Source organism: Lolium rigidum, chromosome 6, assembly GCF_022539505.1.
Source record: "Lolium rigidum isolate FL_2022 chromosome 6, APGP_CSIRO_Lrig_0.1, whole genome shotgun sequence".
Lineage (NCBI taxonomy): Eukaryota > Viridiplantae > Streptophyta > Magnoliopsida > Poales > Poaceae > Lolium > Lolium rigidum.
In genome coordinates, this window is record NC_061513.1 from 113,093,542 (window position 1) to 113,114,123 (window position 20,582).

Below are 20,582 nucleotides of genomic sequence, written 5' to 3' on the forward strand. Positions count from 1 at the left end.
GATTTCCGGACCCACTTACCCACCATCGTCGTCTAGACGTCTACCAGTCGAACTCACAAATTCCTTGATTCGTTTCACGAACTCGGAAGAAATTATTGGCAAATTCCGTCCACCTTCTTCCTCCCCGCGCCCTAGCCTCCGCATCCGCCCCCAAATTCGACCCTCCCTTCCACATCCCCGTCCTCCCCACCCATGGCGTCCGACACCGAGGGCATAGCCGCGCTCTTCTCCATGTACAACGACGACGACGAGGACGACGCCGACGAGCCCGGGCCCCCTTCCCCGCCCGCCGCGGCAGCCTCCCCGTCCACGTCACCTCGGAGCGGAGGCGAGGGCTCCAACCCTAACCCTTCGCCGGAGCACTCGTCCCGTTCCCTCCCCCCCGAGGAGCACGCCGCCCGCAAAACCCTAGCGAGCCCCCAGCTCTCGCCGCCGCCTTTCGCGGTGTCGTCCCCCTCCCCACCTCGCCCCCCGCTGGCCGCCCAGCCGCCGCCCGGCCTCCCGCGCCCCCCACGCCGCGGGGCGCTCGCTATCGTGGACTACGCGCACGACGAGATGGCGATGTCGCCCGACCAGGAGGTAGGTACAGCTGGGGGAGTATGCCGTTAACAACGCTGCTGTAATGTTCCACTTTTCTGCATTGATGTTGCTGCCTCTGTTCTGGCTGCAGGATGGGGAAATCATGACTGACATCGGCGGTTTGGGCTCGGACCCTCAGGATTCCGAGGGTAAGCACGCTCTACAATTGTTACCATGTTTTGCTATGTTTGGTATGCGTTGCTAACTTCCAGTACGAATCAGTGTCTCTGCACCGGGCGGTACGCCCGGTCAGCAACATCAAACATTGAGAACATTGAATCAGTGTCTATGCTTGAAGTTTCGCTTGTTCAATGTTTCCCATACTGCCATGGATGCCAGTGCTTAAGGTTATGCAATCAAGTATCAAATCAGTGCTATTTGAAGAACATGAATTATAGCTATGTTGAACTATGTTGAAAATGAAATAGGTTGAAGGCACACAAGAAAGCCCTAAGATCTACTATATTTAGTTAGAAACCTGAATGGACTATATGATCGTATTTCCAGTTACCTTTACGTACCATCATATATATCGTCCTTTGTATTTCCTGTTTGTTGCCTGATTGCGCTATTCATTCAGATATTTATTGTGCAATGCTATATCCTTGTCGTGTTACAGTTAAAGAAAAAATAACTGTAACATTGGATTATGCTATATTTGAGCTGTTTTAGTTAATTTGCTGCCCAAATGTTCCTTTGCTACCACTGAGCCTTTCATTTGCTGAGTATGTTGTATCTCTTTGTTGGTTAGATACTTAGATGACACACGAATATACTACACACTTTTTAATATTGACTCCATAGGAACTAGTGAACTAATAATAACTTTGTGTGTGTTCTTTTCATATTTTTGTACCTAATATCTCATTTCGGCACTGCTGCTATAGAAGTATAGAACTGAAACTGCACATTAGATTTTACAGAGATAAGTAAGGTGTCATAGATTACTCCATGGACTGTACCTTCTGCAAAATGTTTGATGAGGAAACTCTTGAAATGACTACTTTCTCCATAAAAAAAATTGTTGACAAGGATGCTCAGAAGAAGAGACAAAGACATAACTTGAAGCATGACAATAGTAGATGTTACAGGAATTCTTTATTTCCATGTGTATAGGCTCGATTTTTTTAGCTCCTAGCAACCTCGGCAACAGATGTGTAGGTTGAGTAATTTCATTAATGTCATCTCCAGTTAATTTGTTTGTCAACCCAAACTTGGAACAATTTGAGCCCATCGCTGCAGACTGTGCATCATAGGCGTCACAATGCTGTGAAAGGAGTCCGTGTTTTACTTTTTAGTCGATATACTACTCCCCACCGATAACATTTTTTTTTATGATTGTCATCTAGTACCAACATTAAATGTTCAGTAAAAGGATACATGGATTTTTTTCATTGATTTATTATGGGAACTCTTGATATCACGTTGGATTTTAATTCTGGCGCTGCTTGACGTATATAATTCTGTCATGTGCGAAATTTTAAAGTTAAGTTACTGGCTATGTTCACCTTTTGTGGTAAATGGAATTGTTATAACCTCTATGCTTATACACTTGTGCAGTAAAACTCCTGTAGGAAACTAGGAACTCTATTGATTTACATGTCTCTATTCATTTATTGTAGGAAATCTTGATAATATGCTGGATTTCACTACTGTGTGTTGCTTAGTGTACATATTTTTATCACACGTAGAAGTTTCTTAAAGTTCAGTTACTGGTTCTCTTTACCTTATTGGGAAAATCGAACCATTAAAACATCTACACTTCTATCTAATATCCAGTATGCTTTGCATTTCTGTACTGTCTTGTAGGGAATCTTGAGGAAAGAGTTCTCTCAGGTACAGTTCATATTCTGACCCCAAATATACTATCAGAGACATCTCAGCATTCTGATGCACCTGAGCAGAACCTGGGAGATGTTGCAATGGATGCAACTGAAACCGAAACTGAAGATACTAGGGTGGAGGAAGCTTCTGATATTTCTCCCAATGTTCAGAATGATGATCCGTTGAGCCGCTTCCTTCCTCCAGCCGTCACTACAAAGTGTTCTGTAGCATTACAGGTTATCATTCGACCAAATAAATATTTCTACACTATTCTTAGCATTTTTTCATGTAGAACATACAGCTCATTTCTGGCAATATGCTAGAGAAACTCCATTATCTAGAAAAGTTTCAAACAAGCTCCACTATCTAGAATCTACAAGATGAAAATATTATGGTGGTATGTTATAACTTATAGGCAGGGCACCCAGAAAACCATTTCATATGTTTTCACACCTCTTCCTGCAATATGATGTTAGCGAGAGTTGGCTCTGTCAGATACAGTTAGACATTACCTTTTTCTTGTACTTTCTTTTCCTTGATGCATATGTAGATCAGTACATTTGTCCATTTGGCCTATTTGTAATTATTGTTTTAAAACTTTGATGTTATCAGAGCCCTCTGATCATGTGGTTCACTTTTCATGTTGTGTGAAAACATTGGAATATGATGCTTTCCATGTGATATGCATACTATAGAAATGCATGTCTACATTCTTCACACTTGTTCTTGATTTTACATAAAATACATCTGTAGTTACCCATGTTCCACTGTTTCCCTGCAGCAAAAGATTAACAAGTTCCTTGCATACAAAAGGTCAGGAAAGAGCTTTAATGCTGAAGTACGCAACAGAAAGGATTACAGAAATCCTGACTTCTTGCAGCATGCTGTGCGGTACCAGGAAATCGACCAGATAGGGACCTGCTTCAGTAAAGATGTTTTCAATCCCTATGGGTACGATAAAAGTGACTACTATGATGAGATAGGTATGTTATAGTCATGTGTGATCCAATATAACATCCTCTTGGGTCATTTGTTACTGTTTGAAAGATAATTGTACATCTGAGTATAGCTTCCCTGTTCGTGCTAATTTCTAGGACCTATTTTGTCATGCAAATGGAAAAAATATAAGTTCTGTTATGCCATTCATCTTGCATGTGATTGCAAGTAACATGCAAACTGCTTTTGTTTTTAAATTGGGTGTGCATGCTTGTAAGGCACATCAAATTATACACGACTCTCCATGCTACCTCAAGCTTTTGAATAAAATGCTGGCCTGATTAGCTATACCAAATCAAAGTTGTTTGGATAATCATGAAAATTGAAATTGTATGGAGAGCTTCTTTTTTAAATTAGTCAATTATAAAGTACCACATGTTCTGTTGCATAAGTAATACATATCCATGTTTGGGCAGCAACTGAAGGTACCTAGACTTGGTACAAAGTACTCCATGTTCTGACTTACTCATCTAAAACACGAAGAATCCTTGATCTCCCGTTAATCATATCATGTTTACAACTAGAAACAAGAACAAGCCATATATTGCTAAATAACAATTAGCTATAGATTAAAAATAAAGAAGTGGAATCATATTAGATCGATCACCCCTTAAACTCCCACTCAACAACACATGTAGTCTATACCAGTTTCAAGAACTCTGCAACCTGATGACACCAACTTGTTACCCTCCAGTGATAATTGCAGTGGTGGCCATCTGTTCTGCCTCACTTTTTTTTTTATCAATATTGTCTTCTCATTTCCTACTTCTGATCCTTATCCTGCACCTCAACCATACCACTCCACACACTATTTTCACCATGACCTTCCTCTTCAACCACAGCTGTTTACCCTTCATCTATGTGTCTTCTTGGAGCCAACTCCATTCCCCTTCTACTCGTGCAGCCACCCTCACAGGTGCTGCCTTTTCCATCTGTCCTTGCTGAGCAAGGTCACTGTGTCAACATTTTCACAACCACCGTTAACCTACATGCACCTGCGGTAGCATCACCTTCCATGTGACACCAGCAACAAGCGGGGTTCACCTCAACCAGCTGTTTAATTGGGAGTAGTCTGAAACGATGTGCCAAGCCGTCTGCCCAACCTGGACGAGGTCAGGTTCTCTGGGACTGCGCGTACCGCATGACTGCCAGCGACCACCATGCAAATGACCCTCAATAGCCACAGCAATGTCGCGTTGATGACATGGTGTTCAAGATGGACACTTCCTTGGAGGTGGTGTTATGCTAACTGCTAAGATGTCCAGCACTAAAAAGGAGCATGCCGTGCTGGTGGTCAGCTTAGTTATCCAGACCTTTAAATCATTCATGCAAAGATTTCTTTCTGGATCTGCTTTGAAGGTCTTCCTCATACTACTTCCGACTATAATGATGTTCATGTCGCAGTTTGAAGAATTGATACCACAGTTATCACCAGAGCGAAGGGTTGCATCCAAGTATTTTAGTTCTTGAACGTACTTTTGGGAAGCATCATTACAGGTAGGGGTGGAAACGGATCTGGTGTGGATCGAATAGTGCCCTCCCCATATCCGTTTCCATATTTTCAATACAAATACGGATGCGGATGTGGATGTTACCGAATACGAATTCAGAGCGGATGTTAATCGAATACGAATACAGATCGGATGTTTTCCTAATTCAGAGCGGATACAAATATAAGAAAATAATATACTCATGTCTTATAATGAGTCAACTATAGAATGGTAGAGAGATATAATGCATAGTAGTTTCAAGTTGGATCACATAAAAGAACATTTGGCTGATTTGTATTTGTTTTTGTAAAACGGATACGGGTATATTTATTTCCATACCCACATTTTCTTCAAATTCAGCACCACATTTGTATTTGTTTTTGTAAAACGGATTCGGATATTTACCATATACATTTCCACAGACGTCCGGATTTGGATATTACCACTTCCATTTTCAATTTCTCAAATATGAATGTCGGATAATATGGACTATCCACTACTAGTTTCCACCCCTAATTACAGGATCTGCTTTGGAGCAGCTTAATACCTACCTTCATCAGTCAGCTATTGAGGACATCCCACACAGCCACATCTACTTATTCGATTAGGAAAAACAGATATTTGTGTTTGTTCTTGCATACTGAGTAGTGATGCTGGTTAACTCTAATGTAGAAAGAGTCAAAGCAGTCCTTTCTATGAGTTTGAAGTGTATTCTTCTTCATTAAGAGAGATTTTTGAGTTGAATCTAGGCCTCTGCAATGCTATATAGGCCAGTTGGCATTGTACCTTTTGTTTCATAGCCAATAAGAATTCCTTTTCCCTAACGCTTCCTTTTGTACTGGCATACCTTTCTTGCTATCTTTCTTTCGGTGGCAACAGCTCCCACTCGCCACTGTCAACACTGGCCATTCGTAAACTACACTTATAACCTGTGTGTGTACTCGTTGTCTTGTTGACAGTGAATGTTTTAGTTATTTATTATGCTTCTGTCTTTTCCAAGGATTGATATTCCAGTCTTGATCTTGTATGTAACACCTTTTTGTCTACAGAAGCTGATATGAAGCGTGAACTTGAGAGAAAGGACCAGGAGAAAAAAAGAAATCCCAAAGTTGATTTTGTAAGTTCAGGGGTACAACCTCCAATTAATCCATCTATAGCAAAGATTTCAGGTACGGTGCACATCAGTAAATTGTGTGCTCTATTTTGAAAAATGATCATTACCTTTAGGCAATCTTGTGATTCTCATAGTATGTTTTGCAGCTGCCATATCAGCAGCAGCAGCTGTAGCTGGTGCATCTGGTCCAGTAGCAGCAGAAGGTGTACAGAAAGAGGCTAGGGCAAACAAGAAATCAAAATGGGATAAGGTTTCTATATATTTCTCTCGCTTGATGCAGTTACCTTCTTTTGGAAGCAACATGTTTATGATCAGCCTTCTGTTTTCTGTTATTGGTTAGGTTGATGGTGATACTAACCCTGCAGCTCCTAGTGGACATGACAGTGGATCTGCAGCACTTTTGAGTTCTGGAAATGGATATGCTGCTTTTGCGTAAGCTACTAGCGCTCTTCTTTCAGCAAAATGGTTTTCACTATGATCTGTTAGCACATATTGTTTGTTACTATCATGACGTTTTTCGCTAGTCTGCAACTGGTCCAAAATATTCATGTCAATCAGATTAACCGATGAAAATGTTCATAGATGTTCCACGCGGTTATATATACTCGTCTTTGTTCCTGATGAAAATGTCTTACAAATGTCAATGCTATTGTTATATTGAGGCAACTGTGCTACACTCAACCTGATTGTGACGTTGTGATGCCTGCCTAAATTGTTGAGTGAACGTTATTGGCATGATGATGAAAGGGTTCAGCTTATGTTGTAGCAATATAAAACATGAATAACTATATAATAGGAGTTGTGTATTTACTTTGCATATTATTTGTATCAGGCCAACTTGTATGAAGATAAAATCCAGCAACCCTTAGCAATTAGTGTTTATCTTTTCTTTTGGTTCATCATGTCCATTATTGTAACATGGATCTTGCTTTTTTCTTTCAGGCAACAAAAGAGGAAAGAAGCTGAAGAAAAGAGGACAAGCGATTACAAGTCAGACAGAAGATCATAGCGCTTCAGTTTTGTTCTTTACTTCTTTTGAGCGATAAATGTACTATCGGGATGTTTGGGCTACATGTAATTTTGTAATGTACAAACCATATATATGTGCTAGCACGAGTGCATTTATAAAAAGAACAGGAGCACTGCCTTTATTTTAGGGACTAATATGATATGTTTGTGCGTAGTTCACTGCCTGTTTATCGTTTCTCAAACGTGAAAAACATGTTACTGTTATGGTCAAATGTTCTAGTATATGCAGCTGCAATAGATCTGACTTCCACTCCACTATGATTTTCAGGTGACTTATCAGGAGTCTGGCCTTGTCCTAGTGGATTCTAGAGGTAAGTATTTCTGTGTGAACAATCATGTATACATGAGACTACGGATGCGTACAATGTAGCGTAGCCATTCCTACAGAAGGCCCAGGCACGTGAACACCAACTCTGAAACTCGATGGGTCGATGCTCGTCCGCTGGAGCGGTGGATGGAATGGAACCACCAACCGGCGAGGCAACCGTCATCCCTGCCATAACTTATTACCGCCACTCCAACAAACTTGACGCCTGTCCTTCAATTCACCGCAGTGCTGCATGTAGTCCACTCCTACACTGGCCCTAGATCTGGCAGCAGCAGTGCCGCAGCACAGCGAAGTGAATGGGACTTCCCGTTGGCCTGGTCGCCAGCAGTAAGTGATAATAAGTTATCTTCTGCTGATTAGATGTACCCTTTGGCAGCGCATCAGTAATAGCTAGGGTCCTCTGCTTTGCAGGAGATTTTACTGCCGGAGTACTTACTTCTACCGACGGCACGACCAGCCAGCCGACACGAGTCACAAGTGTAGAGCGGCGCAGCAGCGCAACGGAGTCCGTGCAGGCTCGTATGATCGCTTTCCCATGGCCCTGCCTCGCCCGGGGTCCGGCGTCGTCTTCGTACGTGGTCTCGCGACGCGCCGTCGCTGCCTGTGCTCCTCCTACGCCATGATGCCATGATACGGTCCTCATAATCATCCCCACACCACACCACCCAACGGTAACTTTCCCTTTCCCCCTGTGTCTCATCTCGGGCCCAGTATTCTACTACTGCTATGACCATGGAGCGAGGCGGAAATGAAAACGAGGACATGAGCTGACGTGCCCACCCATTTTAGAAGTGGGAAAATTACAAGCATCCCCTGCAATCCTGCCTCCTGCCCCAGGCCAGACCGTCAGGTGGCTGGCGCTGTGGATATCTTATTGGAACCAGCGTCCTCTATCTCGAGGATAGAGGTGCGAATCAATCAGGGGATGTTCCGGTCCAACGGGTGGAAGCCTCCAGGGTGCCGTGCGTGCAATGCGGTGTGCCCTCCGAGCTCCGACCACCGTGTACCATCTTTCTTTCCTTTCGTTCCTGCCTGGAGGTCAATGCCTGAATGATGTGATGAGGAGTAGCAGTGTAGCACGTACGGGTACTAGTGCTACGACGACGGAGAGATCTAACTTTTCCGTTTCGCATGTTACGGCGGTAAAGTATTACGTAGTACGCTTGATCTTCCCTGTTTGGTCGTCAGGTAGAAAAATGATGTGAGACAACGACGACACAGTTCTTCAAAGGAAAGAAAAAGAAAGACCTACAGTGCCCTGCCGCGTAGACGTCGGTCCTAGGTAGGCCAGGCCGGCGGTAGCCGCTAGGGAAATACCGGGGGCAATGGAGGGCAGTTCGGTCAGAGCCAAAAATCCAACGGCCAGTTCTCCTCCTCCGGACGGTGGAGGGAAGAAGAGCAAACACTGTCGAGAGAGAGAGACCGGAAAGCATTAACCCCGGCAAGCAGGATAAAAGGAAAAGAGAAGTGGTCGAGGGTGAACCACCAAAGGAGACGAGAAACAAAGGCTGGCGGCCGGTACTAGCAGCCGTAGTAGACGCCGGCCATAGTGTCTTGGCGCCTCTCGCCCCCAACAGATTTCGTCCCCAGCTGCACAGATTTCGTCCCCAGCTGCAAAGGGCATTGTGAAACACTCGAGTGGAGTGAGTGAAGTTGAGTGAGCGAGCGGTGGAAGCAAAGCCCCCCATCCGGTTGTCGTCTTCTTCCTCTCGAATTCGTGAGAGGACAAGACGAGACGCGCGCTCCGCTGCCTTCATAAGCGAGGGAATCGTGCGGCCGGCGTGCGGGACAGCGAGGCCGGAGTTTCTTTCGAGCATTTTCTTCTTCTTCTTCTTGTCGAGAAGGGAGAGGGGAAATGTCGGAGGTGAAGCCGGAGGAGATCAGCCATCCGGCCATGGAGCAGCTCCAGGGCTTCGAGTACTGCATCGACTCCAACCCGCCCTGGGGTGAGTGTCCCACTCTAATCCAACGGCCTTTTCATTTTCGAGGTCTGGCTGGATTCCACTCTGAACCCCGTGTTTTTTTGCTGTTCCAGGGGAGGCGATTATCCTGGGCTTCCAGCACTACATCCTGGCGCTGGGCACTGCGGTGATGATCCCCACGGTGCTGGTGCCCATGATGGGCGGAAGCGATGTGAGTGTCCCATTGCCATTTCCTTGACTCACATCAACCTGGAGCCCTGCACTGGGCTTCGCGTTATACGTTTCCGTGCCGATGTCTGACTGTTGGGGGTTGCAGGGAGACAGGGTGAGGGTGGTCCAGACGCTGCTCTTCGTCACCGGCATCAACACGCTGCTGCAGTCGCTCTTCGGGACGCGCCTGCCCACGGTCATCGGCGGCTCCTACGCCTTCGTCATCCCGATCATGGCCATCGTGCAGGACTCGTCGCTCACCGCGATAACAGACAACCACGAGGTGAGGACTGAGGAGTCATTTACATTTTACTCTGGATCACTGCACATTCAACTGTTTTTCTCCTTCTGGTTTGCTGGTCTCATGGAACTCGTTCATCTGCGCGCAGAGGTTCCTCCAGAGCATGAGGGCCATACAGGGCGCGCTGATTGTATCCTCCAGCATCCAGATCATCCTGGGTTACAGCCAGCTCTGGGGGATTTTCTCCAGGTACTACTTCACAATGCCTTGTGGTAGTAGAAGTAACAATGTTGGGTGCTGCACATGCATTTCTGTTCAGATTCGATGTTGCCTAGGCTCTACTGATGGATGGGTCATGGGTTTAACTTTCAGATTCTTCAGTCCAGTGGGAATGGCGCCGGTGGTCGCGCTGCTCGGTTTTGGCCTCTTCGAGAGAGGATTCCCCGTGGTATGTATGGCTTGCTCTGTATCAGATTCTCCATTTGGCGTCTCTCATTTTCTTTAGGAGAGATGATAATTGCGTTGAACTCATTGATGCTACATCAGGTTGGGAGATGCGTTGAGGTTGGCCTGCCGATGCTGATCCTCTTTGTCGTGCTTTCCCAGGTTTGACAAGCAAATTAAATTACCCAAGTCATTGCTCGTTAACAAAGTCCATCCCAGCAAGTTCAGCATTGCTAATTAGTTCCTTTTTTTGTTCTTATACCAGTATCTGAAGAATGTACAAATAAAAGATATTCCCGTGCTGGAAAGATTCTCCTTGTTCATCTGTATTGCACTGGTTTGGGCCTATGCTCAAATCCTCACTTCTGGTGGCGCGTATAAGCATAGCAGTGAGATCACTCAGATCAACTGCCGCACGGACCGTGCCAATCTGATCTCGTCCGCCCCATGGTTAGCCCCTCTTCCCATTGTCACATCTCTGTAATTTATGATCTTGATCATGGAGAGGGTTGAAAAGTGAAGATGCTCTAGAGTAGACTGTACTTGGTATTATAAGCTTTTCTGTGCGCACAAACAATCAACTAACAGATTAATCTCTTCTTATCCAACTCAAGTAAGTTCTTCCGTTGAATGAATCATTTTAAACAGTATCCTTGAGATGAGTTTTGTACTGATCACAGGATCAAGATCCCATATCCACTGCAATGGGGGGCACCAACCTTCAGTGCTGGCCAATCGTTTGGCATGGTGTCTGCTGTTTTGGTCTCGCTAATAGAGGTGATACCCCTAATTAATCGTTGGCAGTAGCCATGTGCATGGCAGCCTTGATCTTAACAATCTCTCCGTGCAACAGTCCACAGCTTCTTACAATGCTGCAGCTCGGCTCGCAAGTGCAACTCCACCTCCAGCCCATATCCTGAGCAGAGGCATTGGGTGGCAGGTAAATATAATCTTTGAGCCCTGGCTGTTACATCATTTTCTGTTCTGAATGTTATTCGAATTCAAAAGAGATAGAAGAATAATACTCTATGAAACAGGGAATTGGCATCCTCCTCAGTGGGCTATTTGGAACAGGGACCGGCTCCACTGTCTCAGTGTATGTTGCACAGAAGAAATTCATGATGTACAAAGTGTTTCTTTAAGCCGTGATACTTACCATTGTGAACAATGCAGGGAGAATGTGGGATTACTAGGATCAACAAGGATCGGGAGCCGGCGCGTCATACAAATCTCTGCTGGTTTCATGATCTTTTTCTCCATGCTGGGTGAGTTATCTGAACTGAACCTTCTTGAGATAATATCTTGCACTGATAAACACAGGTATCCTGAATCATAAAACTCTCTTGTATTTCTTGCAGGAAAATTCGGAGCACTGTTTGCTTCCATCCCGTTCACGATCTTCGCTGCAGTGTACTGTGTCTTGTTCGGGCTAGTTGGTAGGTTACCCCGACACCATCTGCTACGAGTACTATGTGCATTTGAATGTCTTGTTAGTTGTCTGTTGTTTTCTAATGAACTGTTTGCTTCCTGTGATTCCAGCTGCAGTGGGGCTCTCCTTCTTGCAGTTCACAAACATGAACTCCATGCGCAACCTCTTTATCGTGGGCGTCTCCATCTTCCTTGGCTTATCTGTGCCGGAGTACTTCTTCCGGTACAGCATGGCTGCCAACCGTGGGCCTGCGCACACTAAAGCTGGATGGGTTTGTCCCTCGTCCTTTTCATCTTCTCTCTGTCTTATTGCTCATAGTCAAAAGCACCGCGTGCCTGAACTCCACTTCAGCAATGTTTCTGAATCTTATGTGTGTGTGATCCGACACTGACCTGAAATATCTGTATACAGTTCAACGACTACATCAACACCATCTTCTCGTCGCCGCCGACGGTGGGGCTGATGGTGGCCGTGTTCCTGGACAACACGCTGGAGGTGAAGGACGCGGCCAGGGATCGGGGGATGCCGGCGTGGGTGCCGTTCCGGTCGTTCAAGGGGGACAGCAGGAACGAGGAGTTCTACAGCCTGCCATTCAACCTCAACCGCTTCTTCCCTCCGTCGTAAACTGGCAGACTAGTCGTTCGGCGTGGTGGTTCCTTTGCTGATGCGATCGTGCGTGTGTTGTTTGTTGGAAAGAAAGAACTCAGAGTGTTGAGCAGAGGAAATAGTAGATGTATTAGCTAGCTGGCCATTGTTTCATTCGTTAAATTGTTCCTGTCTATGCTTGTTGTAGATCGGGTTGGCGAGGTGCCGGGAAACCCGCCGACCCTGTGAGATAGGTCGTGTTTTTGCCCGTGCTAAATAGAAGATGTTGCACGCTGTGTCAATGCTCAATACACAACATAAAAATTCAACCAATTCTCGATAACATATAACATCTAATAACTTAACTGTAAACTGAGATTGGATGGTGTTTTTTTTTGAAATGTGTTGCCCCAACCTCTCCATCAAAATGATCCATACTCCCGCTTTTATTATAAACTTAAAAAATCCAGTTTTACATACGATTGTCTAAAAATCTTACTCCCTCCGGTCCGAAAAAACTGTCCGACGAGCAGTTTTACAAAACAACCCTCGCAGTTACTATTTAATTAACCCGCACTCCACTTTCTTCCTGCAAGAGCGACCGGGAAATAAATGCGAGCTAACCATGGGCCGCAGCAGCATGCATGCAAGGGACCACTTTAGTAATCGGTTTGCCATTCACGTGCATGGTCCGTTCCAGGACAATCAATGCTGACTTTTGGAAGGGTTTACTTACAAAATGTGATTGTATTAACGGTAAGACACTTTTTTGGGATCGGAGGGAGTACTACAAATCACGGATCACAAAGGATCTCAACAAAGGTGAGCCACCTAAAAAGGAAAAATGACATGAATCGCCTTTACATCAACATATCAAGTATGCACCGGTGGTTGTAGAAATCCCAACTATTACCAGTCAGTTGCACCCAGTATCGATAGCTAGACCACATATGGATCAAGCAAGTGGGTAGCCAAAGGAATAATCTGCAAAAAATGATGGAAACTATTTTTTTCTGTTAAAGATCCAATCGTTCCGAACTTTTCATATCACCCATAGAACAACATATACACCAACTATAATATGAGCTTTATCTTTTTTGAGCACCGCACTCAACCAATTTCCAAATATATTTGTAATTTTTAAAGGGAAAGTTATATTAAAAGTCATATAGATAATTCTTTAGATCATGCCAGTGAAAGGACAAGCTATAAATAGGTTGTTGTATTGTCTTTTCTTGATCACAAAAACAACACCTTACATCCCAATGCCAATTAAGTTTGACTAAATTATCTTTTGTGAGTATAACTTTCTTATGAAGAACCATATAAAAATGGGAGCGGTGTTTTGGCTCATGGGAGTATATGCTCCCTATAGTTTGAAATGCATCTTAGATATATTTTGAAATGTAAAATAATTAAAACTAAAAGTTCACAGTACATCTTCATGTGTCGTGCTAACAAAGTTGTTTCACGAAAATTCAACTTGTCGTGTGGCGTGTGTAAAAAATAAAATTCAGTTCTAAAAAAGGTTTTGACAAGACAAATTTTCTCTATTTTACATAGATCACAAAAGATATCGTTTTTTCGCGAAACTTGACAGACACATATATATTATGGAGATGTATATGTAGAATTTTTTATCGAACTTTTTGACAATTCAAAATATGTTTTTGTGGTAGAGGGAGCATATGCACCCGGGAACCGAATTGAATTTCCCTATAAAAATCCTAAACTTCAAAGGTATCTTTGTTTTCCAAATATATTTTCTAAGATATACAATGTGATCATTAAGAAAATCAATGTACATGGATTTAACTGTAAAAAGGCCGGAGGACGTGAGACTCCATTTAAAATATCATCGACAAGGGATTAACTTGTCAATGTCTACGTATTGTAGACTAGGGTTTAGTTGGAAGTAGAGGGCAAGTAGATCTCGAAGGTTTCAGCCGAAAAGTACTCGACGATTAAGAAACTAGGGTTGTGTTGACAATGGATTCGATCCTCTCTTCGTCACTCGATTCCCCCTTATATAGGAGGCGGAGCCGAGGATACCGTGTTACACAAGATTACAGATTCCGGGAGACTCTCTGAGTTCAACCCGTAAAGTTACAAGTCTATATTTCCTAATACAACTCTAACTTTCCTTAACACTAACTGGGCTTCCGAACTTCATATTCTTCGCCTCGTGGGCCTCCAGTAAACCCCGGGTACCATCTTTGGCAGGCCCATTGGGATGCCTATATCAGTAGCCCCCGAGATTTTGCTTGAATCGAAGAATCAGAGAAAATCTCCAATTTTATAATCATACAAAAATTCTGTCAAGCCATCATATATTTTTAGACATACAATTATATATTGTACATGGATAATGGTAATTGGGGCTAGTTCATCTGACGGATCAGGTACTAGTTAACTGCTCTAGTGGCAATCCGCAAATTTTCACGTCCCTGGACATGATCTCGGGATACTGGTGTTAACTCGACAGGTGCCGCTTAAGGTCTTACCATCTGTCGAGTCCCAGTCATGTTTTATCGGGTACCTAACGCGTCCGTTAGGATTTTTCTTCGTATCTTTTGATACGGAAAAAAGTAGCAAACCGACGTCAGAGACGGTGCCACGCCGCTCAGAACGGATCTGGGGTCTTACCTTCGCAAAGTTTTGCGGCATTCAGAGATTATTCGCGACTTAGACGCTCTGAGAATCTATTGTCGAGTGCTCTTTCGGCTGCTGGAATAGCACATTTTATTGAGTCAACGGATGACTTATCTTGCCCTCCCGATGGGAGTATATGTAGAGTTATTAGTATAACTCGAAATATGCTCACTATACTCTTTATAATTTCATCGGGTACGCGAACAGCGTTCCCGATGGGAGTAGCCCCCGAGGCTACAGCCAAGGACTTGTACTTGGTTGTAGGCTCAACACTTTAACGCCTTATGTCGCTATATTGTCATTCTTTCTCGAGCTTTTATTTCTATCGGGTGCGCGACCAGCGGTTCCGATGGGAGTAGCCCCCGAGGCTATGAACAAATGCTTGCTTTTGATCATAGGCTCTCGCCATTTCTATTTTGTCATACCCGAAATTTCTTTTGTCAAGAGTAGCCCCCGAGCATTTGATCAAAAACTTGTATTTGACCAAAGGCTCTCGAAATTATCATCACTTGTATTCTTTGACCGGTCTTCGTATCATTGCTGTCGAAATTTCCTCTGCCAAAGTGACATCAATGCTGACGTTAGCCACGACCTCTTTATTTAAAAAACACGAACTCTCTCCTGTCTCTGACTGGTGGACCCAAAATCCACGGCAGTTTGACACGTTGCGCAAGTGGGGGCACACGTCCTCCACTTTTTCTGGCACGCGCGCTGTAGCGCCTGTCCAGTTCCATCCTCGCGAAAATACCACTTTACCCTTTAGGCCACGTGTAATCCATCAAGTTCTTAACTGCTCCATCCAACGGTGCATCGACCCGCATGCTTCCTATAAAAGGTCGTCTTCCTCCTCTAGTCGTCGCTTCGCCGCGCCACACCTCTGCTCTCTCTCCTCAAATCCCCCGTTGCGCCCAACACTTCCTGAGCTCAAACGCACTCTCACTCACGCCTACGCCATTGTTGATGCCACCACGCGCGCGACTCACCAGGCATAGCACTCCTGAATAGAAGATGGCGGCACCAGATCTCGGAACGACGGTGTGGGAAAGGTCCAAGATTTCCAATCAGGACATCAACCTGATGAAGAAGCTTGGGTTGACGAAGAAGAAAGAGGCACTGCGCTTCCCCAGCGAAGAAAGTTATCCATCGCCTCCTATCCAATATCGGGTCAGTTTCGTTGACCATCTCATCCGCGGCCTCTCTGCCCCCATTCATGATTTCCTCCGCGGTTTGCTCTTTGTGTACGGGTTGCAGCTTCATCAGCTGACTCCCAATTCCATCCTCCATGTCTCTATTTTCATTACTCTCTGCGAATGCTTCCTTGGAGTCCATCCTAATTGGGCTCTGTGGAAACGCATCTTCTGTCTCCGCCGCAATGGCTCCCACAACATCGCCTACAATATAGGTGGTGTTGTTATTTGCGTTCGTCCTGATGTCGAGTATTTTGACGTCAAATTCTCCGACTCCGTCCAAGGGTGGCGCAAAAGATGGCTGTATGTCCGCGAAGAATGCGCCGACTCGGTGGAGTATAACATTGCTCCTTTCGATGGAGGTGCCGAAACTCTTCGCCGCCGATCCTGGGACGCGGAAGCCACAGAAGAAGAAAAAATGGCGACAGAGGCACTGATGTCCCGTATCCACGAGCTTCAAAATACCCGCGGCAAGGAACTGTCGGGTATCCAAATTACAGCATATTTCCTTAGGATTAGGGTCCAGTCTCTGCAGGCTCGCAAGAACCCCCTTTGGATGTATGCTGGCGAGGAGGATGTCGACCGGCTCTCCAAAGATCTCAAAGTGAAGGACTTGGAGAAGCTTGTCCGAAGAATCTCCTCACTTAGCAAAAAAGACGCCGTTCCATCCACCTGTCGCGTGGAGCCGTATAGCGGCGCCAACGCCCTCCCCAAGGTAAATTTTCATCGTTCCGAGTTTTTAGTATTTGTCGACTACTATGTTTGATGGCGTCCTTTGTGTAATCCTGTTGTCGACATATCTTACCCTTGTAGAAACACCAAGTCCTAGTTTCTCTTCCTCCTCTTCCTGAAGGCGGGGAAGTCGAAGAATGGACCATCGTCACCGACGAACACCAGGGACTTCTCGCCTTGAGAGCAAAGTTGCGGGTTCTCACAAATCTGCGGCTTCCTCTGAAAAAGAAGTTGAATCTGTGGCTTCCGAATCCACGCATTCCCTCCCCTATGCTGTTTCTCCAAGGAACAAGCGGAAGAGAGATGATGCAGCAGATTCTGGCACCTCAAAGACTAACAAGTCCCCTCTCGAGGAAACTTTACCCGAAGAGGAGGACAGACCTTTCAACCCTTACGATGATGCCCTTGTCAGCTCGTAAGTTTCTATCAACTTTTCCCTTTGTATCGGTTAATTTTTCCTGTCTTTGTTCCTTATATTTTTCCCCGATGTAATAGTGGTGACGAGGAAGAAAATCCTCCTATTGACGTGACTGCTCGAACGAGCACGTCTCGTACTTTAGCTCTCTCCGAGACTCGTCCCGCAGCGGACGAAACCTCGCCTCCACAACGGGATATAGGACATCCCAGTCCTGTTGTGAGCCCCCGTGCTCCGTCGCCAAAACGAGCAAGGACTGATCAAGGAAAAGAGCTAAGTCTTTTGACCGACAGCTCGGCGACCCCTCATATGGATGATGTAAGTGCCTTTCTTGTTGTCTTTTTACTGTCGAATGTTTCCAACTCGAAATTCTTCAACCTCTCTTTTTTATTCCGTGTTGCTTTTCAGCCTTCAATGAAGGAATTTGTTCGTCTCGGTACCCAATTCATCGGGTATCGTGATATTGCCAATGAGCTGAAAGGTATTCTTTCTTGCTGCATTTCATCGAATATATTTATCTCTTCTATTTTGCTGTAACCTATGTCACCCTTTATTTTGCTAGAATCACTTTCTGAGGCAAACAAGCGTGCTGATGACCTAGCTCGGAAGCTTGAACAAAGTGAAAAAGCTCGCGAAAAGGCTGAATCAGATGCTACCGCTGTCGAGGGTCTTCGAAAGAGACTTCAAGACGCGAAAAATGCTTTGAGTGAGAACATAGCTCAGCAGTCTGCTCGCGAAACAGAAATTATCACTCGCTTGGAGTCACAGAGCCAACGCTTTGTTAGTAAGTACTCTAACCACATTGATTTCTTCGGGAAGTCGTGCTTTTCTTTGTGCATTTGTTGACAAGCTAAATTTTGCCTCATCAGGGAAGACGCACCAAGATTATGATTTGGAGAACCCTGAAGGTGATCGCCTTCTCGACGCTCTCTCCCTCCTTGAAATTCATGGAGACGAGGCACGTCAGGGCATTGCTGACGCTAGGGCGGGACTGTTACGGCTGTTTCCCTATTTCTTCGCGAAGAAAAAGGAACCCGACTCTTTCGCTGAACTGGCCCAACACTTCATCCCTGCAGAAGATCTTGGGCTAGGTCTTCGGCAAGAGGGCTTGAAGATTGGCGTTGAAGGCACCATTGCTTTGGTTGCCGAGAGCCAACAAGCTGTCGATTGGTCGAAAGTTGGTGACGTCGGGCAGATGGAGATGAAGAAATGGCAATCTATGATTAGAGCTGCCAAGCCAAGCTCAAAGAAGATCCTCTCCTTCCTTGGATGCAAACCAACTCCTTCCCCTAGCTCGACAAAGCCAGAGGTCAAGTAGACCGTCCTGTTCTTGTCTTTTATTTTGTTCTTTTGCTTTTTGCGACGTCGCCGAAGTGGCTTTGTCGCCTCCTATCCCATTGGTTCATTAGGAACCCTCTTTTGTAATGCCCATGTAAATATTTGATTGAATCAATGAAAAGCTATCTTGCTGAATTATTGATATCAAAATATTTTCCTCCAGTTGATTTTTGACAACTATACCGCGGTGCCTCGCTCTTCGGATGCATCACCAGCTGCGTCTTACTCGAAAAAGGCCCCCGTTGTCTAGTTTTTGGAAGGTTCTTCGAATGCTTCACAGAATGAAGATTTGAACGATCTTCAACAATAACTTCAATCGATGAAGAAACAAGCTCTCGTGATAATGAAACAGTCTCGAAAATCTTCTGAAAGGGAGAAACTTGCTCTTCAACAAGCTCAGGAAGCCCTAGCGTTGAAGAAAACCGCGGTTACTGAGGCTGCCGAAGCCACTTCACGAGAAAATTATATGCTTCAACTGATGAATGACTCCAGCTTGGATATGACGGGTATACTTCGTACACTTGGTTGTACTTGGTTTTATTCTTACTGGTTTTTCTTCCTCGCTGATGCTTCCGCTGAAACAGGTTATTTTCTGGATACTACTGCCGAAGATCAGCGTGTTGAAGCTCGGTCCAATATGCTTCTTAAGCTTGCACTGGAGCATGGTTCTAATTTTTGGGTTACGCCTGAACGTACCCGCCAAATCGTCAGATTTCAAGATCGCGCGGGTCAGGTCCGCGATTTTCTTGACTTCTGCACAAGGACTTTATCCTTAGTTTATAATACCATGTTTCCACGCAACAAGACACCGAAAACTCTTCCTGCTTTGATGGATAAGTTCCGGGATGCCCCTCGAATCCATGAATTTGTGCGAGCCCAACTATCTGCTGGAGCAAGATTTGCCATGATTATGATACAAGTCTGCTACCCGAAGTTAGACATGACTCAAATTGTCGCCAAGTGCTTGGCCAAGCAGAGGAAAAGGAAGAGGAACATCGACAAAATAAACGATGCTGAATCTTGCAGAAGAGATGATGGATGAACTGCTTCGGATGGACGCTGAATTCTTCGTGAAAGGTAGCTATGCTGAACATAGAACTGGTGCTGCAAGCAACGAACGAGTAAATATAGATGATATACTAGGTGGCGACTAAAAATTTTCTTTTCCTTGTCGAATTTGTCTTGATAGTAAAGTTTTTTATGTTGTAAACACAATCTATATTGTAGGGCAGCTTGAAATGTTTTTCTTTTTTCTTTTCACCAAGCCCCCAAGCCTATTGTTGGCCAGTGCTTGTGTCTTTTTTTATTTGCGAACTATTTTTATGCCAAGGCGAATAACTGTATTTCGCAGAAAGTTATATATATTGTTGCTGTGGGTTATGAGCCCCCGAGCCTGTCAACGAAAAAGATGTATATCACCAATATATTTATTATATTGTAGCACCGCGAGTCCGCCTCATTAAAAACCTTTCAGCCCCACTCGGTGCCCTGAAAGGAAAAGAGTGCGTTTGAAAACTCGCGGGCGTTTTAGTACATTGTATGTTTACAAGGACGACTATATTTCGACTCTAGGCGTAAAAACGCCTGAGTTGCGCCACGTTCCAAGGATTTGGCTCGGCGATTCCTGTCTTCTTGTCCTTGATTCTGTATGCTCCTCCTTCGATTACTTCTGTGACGATGTAAGGGCCAAGCCACGGCGACTCGAGTTTTTCGTGGCTTTTTTGTGTGAGCCGAAGAACTAAGTCGCCTACCTGGAAAGATCTTGGTCGCAAACGTCGACTGTGATAATTTTTCAGATCTTGCTGATACTTGGTGACTCGTGATAATACTTCGTCTCGAGCTTCATCGAGTGCATCAACATCGTCCTCCAATGCTTTTCTTGAAGCTTCTTCATCATATTCTGTTACTCTCGGAGAGTTATGTTCTATTTCTATCGGCAGCACGGCCTCAGCTCCATGGACCAGAAAAAAACGGAGTTTCCTCTGTCGTTGTATTTGGTGTTGTTCGAATACTCCATAACACACTAGGCAACTCCTCTGGCCAGGTGTGTCGAGCTTTTTTCAATGG

The 20,582-nt window shown here is 44.8% G+C and overlaps 2 protein-coding genes across 2 annotated transcripts; both read left to right on the plus strand.

Annotated features, from left to right (window-relative positions):
- The first annotated feature begins 58 nt into the window (after nucleotides 1-58).
- On the plus strand, nucleotides 59-7,186 carry LOC124660953 (SAP30-binding protein). The gene is made up of 8 exons (XM_047198803.1): nucleotides 59-579; nucleotides 671-728; nucleotides 2,389-2,639; nucleotides 3,185-3,386; nucleotides 5,939-6,058; nucleotides 6,150-6,253; nucleotides 6,344-6,435; nucleotides 6,946-7,186. Exons 1-8 carry the CDS (start codon nucleotides 193-195, stop codon nucleotides 7,010-7,012), a joined length of 1,281 nt encoding a protein of 426 aa, XP_047054759.1. The 5' UTR covers nucleotides 59-192; the 3' UTR covers nucleotides 7,013-7,186.
- A 1,953-nt stretch (nucleotides 7,187-9,139) lies between these two features.
- LOC124661366 (nucleobase-ascorbate transporter 2-like) lies at nucleotides 9,140-12,349 on the plus strand. The gene is made up of 14 exons (XM_047199227.1): nucleotides 9,140-9,306; nucleotides 9,396-9,493; nucleotides 9,599-9,775; nucleotides 9,882-9,982; nucleotides 10,106-10,181; nucleotides 10,280-10,339; nucleotides 10,443-10,627; nucleotides 10,858-10,954; nucleotides 11,031-11,117; nucleotides 11,215-11,273; nucleotides 11,351-11,442; nucleotides 11,536-11,613; nucleotides 11,717-11,877; nucleotides 12,018-12,349. Exons 1-14 carry the CDS (start codon nucleotides 9,216-9,218, stop codon nucleotides 12,228-12,230), a joined length of 1,575 nt encoding a protein of 524 aa, XP_047055183.1. The 5' UTR covers nucleotides 9,140-9,215; the 3' UTR covers nucleotides 12,231-12,349.
- The last annotated feature ends 8,233 nt before the right edge of the window (nucleotides 12,350-20,582 follow it).

Excerpts from the sequence above, each read along its gene's own strand:
- LOC124660953 (XM_047198803.1), top strand. The coding sequence starts at position 193 with ATGGCGTCCGACACCGAGGGCATAGCCGCGCTCTTCTCCATGTACAAC. Across the intron at positions 6,059-6,149 it reads ATCTATAGCAAAGATTTCAG|CTGCCATATCAGCAGCAGCA; the intron begins GTACGGTGCACA and ends TATGTTTTGCAG. Across the intron at positions 6,436-6,945 it reads AATGGATATGCTGCTTTTGC|GCAACAAAAGAGGAAAGAAG; the intron begins GTAAGCTACTAG and ends TTTTTCTTTCAG.
- LOC124661366 (XM_047199227.1), top strand. The coding sequence starts at position 9,216 with ATGTCGGAGGTGAAGCCGGAGGAGATCAGCCATCCGGCCATGGAGCAG. Across the intron at positions 9,983-10,105 it reads CTCTGGGGGATTTTCTCCAG|ATTCTTCAGTCCAGTGGGAA; the intron begins GTACTACTTCAC and ends TTTAACTTTCAG. Across the intron at positions 11,118-11,214 it reads GCAGAGGCATTGGGTGGCAG|GGAATTGGCATCCTCCTCAG; the intron begins GTAAATATAATC and ends TCTATGAAACAG.